At 41.6% G+C, this 10,172-nt stretch overlaps 1 protein-coding gene and 1 pseudogene across 1 annotated transcript; both read left to right on the forward strand.

Annotated features, from left to right (window-relative positions):
• LOC116398060 (uncharacterized) overlaps window positions 1-9,642 on the forward strand; it is a 12,453-nt pseudogene extending 2,811 nt beyond the window's left edge.
• On the forward strand, window positions 1,585-2,488 carry LOC116398107 (olfactory receptor-like protein COR2). Its single transcript, XM_031874151.1, is given in 3 exon segments — window positions 1,585-1,891; window positions 1,894-2,322; window positions 2,325-2,488. Coding segments are annotated over 3 exon segments (900 nt in total).
• Window positions 9,643-10,172: the final 530 nt, after the last annotated feature.

Genomic DNA, 10,172 nt, shown 5'->3' on the forward strand with positions numbered 1-10,172 from the left:
AAATGTGCTATTGGCCGTGTTGTAAGCCGTGTTGTAAGTACATAATAGTGCAGAATACTGGAGTTAACTTCTGTAAGTAAAGTTGAATGAAACTTAAAAACATCATTAAATTGTTTTGATGTGAGGAGATCAAAGCCCTCAGGGCCGCTGGAGATGTGGTCTAAAGCGCTCAGGCGTCTTATAAAGTGTCTTCCAGTCCACCTCTGGTCTGGCTGGAGGAGGTAAACCTGACTCACACTCATACAGTCTTACAATGTGTAACAACACTGACATGTTAACTGTAATCTAGCAAATTTAAAAAAAAGATGAAATTGAATGAAAAGAGCAAATCAATAACAATCAAATGTTTTCGAGACTTATTCAAATGAAGCATGTTAAATTCATTTGAGATGCTTTTTATTAAATGTCCATTTGTTCTATTGAAGCTTCATGAACATGTTCTGTGTGGCTGAAAACATGAAGAACAGCCAAATATCAACATTGATGAAAAGTGAAAGAGTAATCTGAAATGTCTGGAAATGATTGAAATCCTCAGACTGAACATTTGTATCAAGTGTTTCTTTAGGATTTCATCTTTGTTTTCATTGAACTGATCAGTCCTTTATTTAAATACTCTGTTTGCAGGAATATTTTCCTTCTAGTTCGTAGAATCTTGTGACTTCAGTTTTGGAGTTTCCTGTTCGACATGTTGCGACTCTCTCTTCATGCCTGGAAATGTTGAATAAATTCAGCTTCCACAGTCGACAGAACTGGATTAGGTGAAGTATTGAAGTTTGACTTTCAGAGTTGTATATTTGAAGCTGGTTTTATGGTTAGAAAGTGTTCGTTTTCTTTCAGTTTATATTTAAAAACAACATATTCACCTTTATATACAATATTTTTCTGACAGTCCTGATAACTATATTTATTTTACAGTTTAAGAAAGTAATTGTGATCTTTTTGAACAGCTGCTTTTAAATAAAAATCTGAAATGATTTCTGTGCAACGTGCAAACTAAATAGACATTGAACCAGAGGTGATTATCGTAATAGAAGGAAAGAGAGAGTGATACACTGTTCATGTGAATGTTATTGTGCTTCATGCAAAACCTCTTCAATGATATATAATATGTTAAATGTACAAACCTATCACCTCTGTGTAGTTTGCATGCTCTCGCCGTGTGTCAGCGTGGTTCTCTCTCCGGGGACTCAGGTTTCCTCCCAACAGTCCAAAGACAGTGATGACTCTAAATCGCCCGTCGGTGTGAATGTGAGCGTGAATGGTTGTCTGTCTCTATTAGACCTGTGATGGTCTAGCTACCTGTCCAGGTGAACCCTGCCTTCACCGCAGTGTCAGCTTGGATCGGCTGCAGCCCTCCTGCGACCCTGAACAGGATAAGCAGTGAAAGATGAGGGATGGACTTGTGATTTATTGTAAAACAACTGCATCAGGAGAAATCTTAACTTTCTCCAGATAGAACTATAGTTCTGTTTGACTTTTTTCTTTTGAGTCCAAACACACTAAACATGATATTAATTTGTTACTCCATTTAATTTGATAATGATTTATTTTGGCTTTATGCTTTCTTCATCCTCCCTCTGCAGCATGGACAACGAATCCGTCGATACGGATGTTCTACAGCTGGAGGGGTTAAAGGTCAGCCCAGAGGTCTCCGTTCCTGCCTTCGTCCTCCTCCTCCTCATCTACATCTTCATCATGGTGTCCAACATCGGCCTGGTGGTCCTGATCACCATGGAGAGGAGCCTCCACCAGCCCATGTACCTGCTCTTCTGCAACATGAGTGTTAACGATGCGTTCGGGGCGACGACCATCATCCCTCGTGTCCTGGGGTATCTTTTCACTCCAATGACTCAGCGCTACATTCACTACTATGAGTGTGTCATGCAGGTGTTTCCCACACGGTGCTCATGATCATGGCCTTCGACCGCTACGTGGCCATCTGCAACCCCCTGCGATACGCCACCATCATGACCAGCAGGATGGTGGCGGCGTTGTCGGTGGCGGCGTGGACGGTGTCTTTCTTTTTGATCGTGATCCTCGTGGGCCTCAGCGTCCGCCTGTCTCGCTGCAGAAGGACTATTCTCAACCCGTTCTGTGACAACGCCTCCTTGTTCAAGCTGTCATGTGAGAACGTCCTCATCAACCACATCTACGGCCTCGGCAGCGGCATGCTCATGATTGCCGCGTCGCTGTGCAGCGTGATGCTCACCTACCTGAAGATCGCCGTCGTGTGTCTGAGCAGCAGGAACAAGTCTCTGAACAGCAAAGCGCTGCAGACCTGCGCCACCCACCTGGCCGTGTATGCCATCCTGCTCTTGTCGGGAACATCATCATCATCCTCCATCGGTTCCCTCACTTGTCGGACCACAGGAAGCTGGCCTCCATCTTGTTCCACATGGTTCCTCCTTCCATGAACGCCGTTATCTACGGACTGCAGATGAAAGCTGTCAGAGAACAAATGATCGTCATATTTACTAGAAAAAAATGATTCTGACCGAGTGAGATGAAATGACAAAAGTCACTTTAATGTAAAGAAACTGTAATTAAATACTGAGATACTTGTATTGACATACTTTACTAACGTAAAATGTTCTGATATGTTTTGAAAATAATCTCTAAAGTCCTGAATAAATATATATAAATAAGGCTCTGAAAAAGTTAGTTGAGTGGCCTTTACACTGAACAGGTAGTGAACAGAGTACCTGAGCAGGTAGTGAACAGAGTACATGAACAGGTAGAGAACAGAGTACCTGAACAGGTAGAGAACAGAGTACCTGAACAGGTAGAGAACAGAGTACCTGAACAGGTAGTGAACAGAGTACCTGAGCAGGTAGTGAACAGAGTACCTGAACAGGTAGAGAACAGAGTACCTGAACAGGTAGTGAACAGAGTACCTGAGCAGGTAGTGAACAGAGTACCTGAACAGGTAGAGAACAGAGTACCTGAACAGGTAGTGAACAGAGTACCTGAGCAGGTAGTGAACAGAGTACCTGAACAGGTAGAGAACAGAGTACCTGAACAGGTAGTGAACAGAGTACCTGAACAGGTAGAGAACAGAGTACCTGAGCAGGTAGAGAACAGAGTACCTGAACAGGTAGTGAACAGAGTACCTGAGCAGGTAGTGAACAGAGTACCTGAGCAGGTAGTGAACAGAGTACCTGAGCAGGTAGAGAACAGAGTACCTGAGCAGGTAGAGAACAGAGTACCTGAGCAGGTAGTGAACAAGGTACCTGAGCAGGTAGTGAACAGAGTACGTGAACAGGTAGTGAACAGAGTACCTGAGCAGGTAGTGAACAGAGTACCTGAACAGGTAGTGAACAGAGTACCTGAACAGGTAGTGAACAGAGTACCTGAGCAGGTAGTGAACAGAGTACCTGAACAGGTAGTGAACAGAGTACCTGAACAGGTAGCCTCTTTAATGATCAACATATATTTTTGGGGTCTTGATTTATAAAATGGTGAAAGGAGATGAAGGAGTTGACTCTTATGGATCAGGTGTTTTACCAACTTGGAATTAGATCCCGAACAGAAAATCAATAAAGAAAACAACAGCTGAGATCTGAACCACAGTGAGTTGACCCACATACTGAGAACACGCTCAGGATGTAGATACCAATTTGACAGCAACAGTTGCCTGGTGACAAACTGTTGAGCAACGCTGTGCATACCAGGGGCGGCTCAGTCAGCTCATAAAAGGTGTCTGTCAGTCCACCTCTGGTCTGGCTGCATGAGGTTCACGTCATTCGAGGTAAACCTGACTCACATAGCAGTGATGTGTTCCACTGAACTGTCTGATGTGTTACTGCTGCTGTTGGTTCTGATGCGTTTCAGCTGCTCTCTATTAATATTCAAACTGTTGAATCTAACTCTTGATAAACAAATGTGCCAAATCTAAACACCAATGAAGGGAAGAGAAAGCAGTTTTGTTTCCACAGAAAACTATTTTTAACTCAAATTTGACCAATATGAAGTGGTGACCTGTTGGTGGTTTGCACTGAATATCATGTGACTGGTCTCTTCATTCTGAAGACTCAGATTCAGTTAAATGAGTTCATCCTGTGTTGATGTTTAAGGTTTCTGTCTCATGTCTTTGACTTCAGTATGTGTATGTGTAAGTGTGTGTAAGTGAATGCAACTTCAACTGCAGTGAATTTATTTAGTTTTATTTTGTTACATACGATGTTTAATGTGACAGTGCTGACAGAGGACTCTTTTAAAACCAGTGACATGTCTTTATTTACATGTGATTAGGATCACCAGAATGAAGTGAAGTTAATCATCTGAATGAATTTCAAATCATACCAAAGTGAGAGAGTGAGCGAGGTGAAGACGTTCAGCAGCGTTCAGTGTTTCACATCTCTGAACAGAGTCCAGAGAGCTGTAGGTCTGCTGAGAGCCTCAGCTGCTCTACATCAGGACTGATGAGACTTTCTGTTCGCTGCCTTTACTTCAACCACATTCACGGATATTAATACATTTCTGCATTTTACTACTGTATTATATTTCTTCCACAACTTTTTAGTGTTAATAAATGTTCTTAATTGTTTTTACATCTCCTTTTCTTTTGCCTTATGTGTTGATGCTTTTAACGGTTTTATGTGAAGCACTTTGAATCACCTTGTTGTTGAAATGTGCTATACAAATAAACTTGCCTTGCAATAAAATGTATGAATAATAATAATAAATAATTAGATCAACCTGCATCTGCATCACGCACCATGTTGATGTAAAATGATCTCTGACTAGCAAACAGAACAAAGTAATCAAATGTTCTCTGGTGTTCACGTCACACTTTAAAGCAGCGATGCATCGAGGGTCTAAGTGGGATTACAGTAAAGATGTTTTATAACAATACCTGCATTCTTTAGACTTATATTCAGTGAAAACCTCAAATATAGTTTCATCATTTCGCTCGACAGATTTGTTTCTGTGTTATTTAAAGAAAAAATCTATTGACAGTTGTGTTTTCTTGTGTTTGTAGATCAGCTTATTAACTGAATGTTTGACTGTAAAATTCCTAATGTAAAATAAAAAAGCATGTTTTTTCCCCATAGTTGTTTATTTGGAGGGTCAGAGGATGTCTCATGTGCACAGACTGTAAATATTTAGTCATTCATATTTAATATTATTGAGAAATGTTTGAAACCAAGCTTTGAATGAAAAGAGGAGGGACGAGGTTACTCACGTTATATTTTCTCTTTTAAGTCAAAACTGAAGGATTTGACTTGCTTTATTGCATGTTCTTGAACCAGCTCATGAATCATCATCATCATTAACTCTGTCTCTGGTCCTCTGCAGCATGGACAACTCAACTCTCAGTATGGACATCATATCCATGGAGGGGTTAAAGGTCAGCCCAGAGTCCTCCGTTCGTCCTCCTCCTCATCTACATCTTCATCATGGTGTCCAACGTCGGCCTGGTGGTCCTGATCACCATGGAGAGGAGCCTCCACCAGCCCATGTACCTGCTCTTCTGCAACATGAGTGTTAACGAGGCGTTCGGGGCGACGACCGTCATCCCTCGCTTGTTGAGTAACGTTTTTACTCCAATCACAGAGCGGTACATCCACTCTGCAGCCCAGCCCTCTGGTGGTGAAGCTGTCGCTGTCGGCGTGGACAGTGGCCTTCATCTCTGTTGCGATCCTCTTGGGTCTCACCATCCGCCTGACGCGCTGCAGGCGGGTCATCGTCAACCCGTTCTGCGACAACGCCTCCTTATTCAAGCTCTCTTGCCAAAACCTTCTCATAAACAACATCTACGGGCTCGGCAGCGCCGTGATCATCCTGGGCTCCTCCCTCGGGAGCGTGACGCTCACCTACCTGAGGATTGCCACGGTGTGTCTGAGCGGCAAGACCTGCACCACCCACCTGGCCGTGTACCTGATCATTGCATCCTTCACGCCCATGATCATTCACCGTCGGCCCGAGTGGGCGGACAGTGGGAAAGTGGCGTCCGTCATGTTCTACGTTGTCCCGCCGGTCCTGAACCCCATCATCTACGGGCTGCAGTGTAACGAGCTCAGGCAGAAGATTGTCAGGGTGTTCATCAAGAGCAAAGGTTTCCATAAATAACTAAATATGCACAAACCTCCTAATAAACATCCCATCAGCCCAGTACCTTGAGTGTGATGCACATTTTAGTGAATTTAAGATATTCATTTGTTCTCACTATTTGAGTTTACGTTTGATTTGTTGACTTTGCAGAACTGTCTAAACCTGAATCTGTCTTTGGTTTTATTTGATTGATGATCGAAAAACTGAGATTGTTTGTGTATTGTATTTATTGACACATGAACTATTTCTGTATATTTTAATTGATTTTGCTCGTTTTCTTGTAGTAAAATATTCATTTTATTGAAGTACAATCATCTGTTTTAAGTATTAACTTGTATTTGACATTATTATTCCTTCCAGATAAGGGACAAGGTTCCAAATGTTCCCTTCATATGCAAATGAGATATTTCAAATACTAGTAAACTGTTTGTTTGAATGATACAAAAAATATTTTTCTCCTTATTCTTGAATATAAAAGTATGGTATACTCAAATCTACCAGACCTTATGGGACCAATTATTATTATTATTGTTCAATAATAAATGTTCTAACCTAGCTCTGGTGGTACACAACCAAAACATGTTGGGAGCCACTGGTTCAACAATGCATTGTCTTCTACCATTGTTTACCAGATGCTAAATATTAAAATTTTAATTAAATTAGTGAAGCTGTTAATATATCTGTGGTGGAGTACAAGTGTAAAATGTAATCGATGTAAAGACTCAAGTAAAGAACAAACACTTCAAACTTGTACTTAAGTCCAGTCTTTGAATAAATATACTTTGATTGATTCCTCTACAGAGTCATTGTTTAGTTACATTAAATATACAAAGGCGTGTCCCACACGGGTCCATATCAGGTCCTATTTTATTTAGAATTCATATCCATAATCTGTTTTGCAATGTGATTACTACTAAATGTCATTTGTATGCTGACGACACCATTATGTATAGTTCTGCTAATTTATATCAATAATCTGTTTTGCAATATCATTTGTAAAATAACTAATGTATGCGGACGACAGCATTATGTGTAGTTCTGCTCAACCTCAGCGAGGTCGATGGAGGAACTGCAATCTGCTTTGTGGTTCAGAGGAATCTCTGTTAATGAGACTTGTACTAAATGTTGACAAAACTAAAATGATGTTCTTCTTAAAATCAAATGATACAGCTGATGATGTGTGATAATCAAAATGTTTATACTGATGCATCATCGTTCAGCCTGGTCTCAAAAACATAACGTTACCAGACACCATAACATCATCAACAATTACATTTCAAGGAAAATGTATTTTCTCCCAGAAACAGTTCCATGCTGATTATTCAGACACAACCCACAGAGGTTGGGAGCCACTTGATTCATTTTCAACAATGCATTATGTTGTATAAGTCTACAGGAGGTAAAGTGTTAAAATTGAAATGTAAGCTGTAAATATATCTGTGAAGGAGTTGTGGAGTAGAAGTATAAAATGTTATGAATAGAAAAACGTAAAGAACCAATACCTGAGAAGTGTACTTAAGTCCATCCCTTAATAAGCATATTTAGTTTTATTCCTCGTCTGAGTCATTGTTAGGTTAAAGGTCGTCTGTAACTGGGCACCAGGAGCCATAATGTTGATGAACAGCGTATTGAGACATATTCACACAGCTATATGAAGAAATAAAACAATATTTTAATGCAATATATATGTTTATTCATGTAATAAGAGACTGTTGATTACCGTAGTTAATTAAAAGGATATTAAGTAGTTAAATGTGACCCTTTATTTCAAATATAACTTAAAAAGTTAGTTAATAGACAAACATATCACATGATTGGCACAATAACCAGCAGAATGGCTTCAAATCAGATCATTTCTGAATGAGTCTTCTTTATTTATATCCAGCAGGTTTCCTCCTCCAGTCAGGACACGGTGTTCACTGTGTGGACGTGTTTGGTTGGTAACACAGCAGCAGGTCTGAACCTGCTCAGAGTCCTCCTGATGGACTCTCGTAGCTCCTTGTTCTTCAGGCTGTAGATCATTGGGTTCAGGAAAGGAGTCAGAGCGGCGTAGAGCACTGACACAATGATACGAACCTGTAACAAAACCATGAATAATGATTTATTGAACACAACACGTATCGGGCATTAATATCTGCAGGTCCTGAGGATGACAAAGTCGGTCGGTCAACATGCTCACAATGACAACACTCTGATGTTAAGCAGGTATCATGTTTACCATCTTCACCATCTCACTTCAGGGTTTCTGCAAACTTTCTTTAATCTGCACAGGTATTGAAAATGAAACATGACCCGATGATGTCATTACATGATGGCAAAGGATCACCAAAGTAATCATCCTGATGTGATGAACCAAATGTTCTGGCAATCTATCCAATAGTTGTTGAGATAATACAGTCTGGTTCAAAGTGGTGGAGTGATCTCCATCTGCAGAGCCACGTTGTTGGTGTGGCACATACAAAAGCAAAGCAGCTAAATACTCTTAATCAGCATTTTATATCTTTGGGCCTGCTGTTTGCAACGCAAACACAAGTAACTCCAAACAAAAGTTGCCTTTTATGTTTACTATTCAAGATTTTTTATAATGCAAAAGACACAGTGGACATATTTGAGACATTTAATAAGACAAATGCAAATCTAAATATGCAGGATGCTTCATCTCGTACCTCTGGTGGAAAGTTTCCCACCCGGTAGGAGATGTACACGCACGAGGCCGAGCTGTAAGAGATGGACACCACAGTGAGGTGGGCGGCACATGTCCCGAAGGCCTTCAGCCTCTGAGCTACACCCATCTTCGATACGGAAACCCCAATCAGGACATAGGACGTGAGAATGAGGACTCCTGTGGTCAAAAGCGTCACCAGGGCGAAGGAAAGGGACACAATGTTATCCACCGTAACGTCACCGCACACTAGCCGCCTTACAGAGGACGGGTCGCACCAGCCATGTTTCACCACATTAGGGCCGCAGTAAGACCGCTGGAAGGCCATGGTGGTGGCTGGCAAAGTGCAGAGGGCACCGAAGCTCCAGGCTCCTGCAATGAGGAGCAGCCGGAGTGGAAGGGTCATGATGGCATTGTAGCGCAGAGGGTTGCAGATGGCTACGTAGCGGTCGAACGCCATGACAGTCAGGATGGCCCGGCCAGTAACGGCTAGCTGAATGAAAACATACATCTGGAGGAAGCAGCCCGGTACAGAAATAGTCTTCATGCCTGCCAGGAGGACAGACAGCAAGCTGGGGATGGTGGTGGTGGTGTAGATGATGTCCACAAAGGAGAGGTTGTAGAGGAAGAAAAACATGGGAGAGTCGAGTTTCGAATCAGTTAACGCCTGTATGAGAAAACACATTGGCAGCGATTATGAATTCCATCTTGTCAGAATGAGGCGATACCCATTCAATTGTCAGAACTAGATAGACGGCTTTGTTTTTTACCACAAAGATAATCATGCTGTTTCCTCCCAGAATGATCATGTAACCCAGAAGCAGGATGACAAAGAGGATCATCTTTTCTTGGCCAAGGCTGGCGAGGCCCTGGATGATGAAGAAAGTGACGCCATTAGGCCCCCAGGTGCCGTTAACAGAGCTTGACCTGTGATTGGTCGACAAGGGCAGGTATGAATCTGGAAGAATGAGGAAAGAGATGCGTCACTGTTTATTTACAGAATCATCAGAAGACAGGGGGGTTGTAACCAGACACCGGGCACATTTCATTTATTAACATTCAATCAAAGCACCGGTGTTTATGTTGCCGAACCCTCACCCATCAGGTCCAGCACAGCACCATGCTTCCCATCTATTGTTAAAATATTGCCAGTGAGAATCATCCAAGTAGCAATTATGTTTCCTTCAAAATGTGATCATCAGAAAAGATAAGTAGTATATAAACATACGTAACTCTAGGCAGGGCTGTAAGACCATACTTGTAACACATATGCTCACACTTTTTAGTTTAGTTGCAGTTCTTGGGTTGTTAGTTTGGAAACATGGGTAAGCACCATGTATTAATGGACCAGAGCTACCAATAGATCAGGATAGTGTAACAGGCACGCAGTAGGGGAAAGTAATGAAGTATATTGACTCAAGTACTGTACTTAAGTAAAGTTTTGATGTACTTTTAC

This window comes from Anarrhichthys ocellatus, unplaced genomic scaffold (assembly GCF_004355925.1).
Source record: "Anarrhichthys ocellatus isolate YVR2014 unplaced genomic scaffold, GSC_Weel_1.0 scaffold78, whole genome shotgun sequence".
Classification (NCBI taxonomy): Eukaryota; Metazoa; Chordata; class Actinopteri; order Perciformes; family Anarhichadidae; genus Anarrhichthys; species Anarrhichthys ocellatus.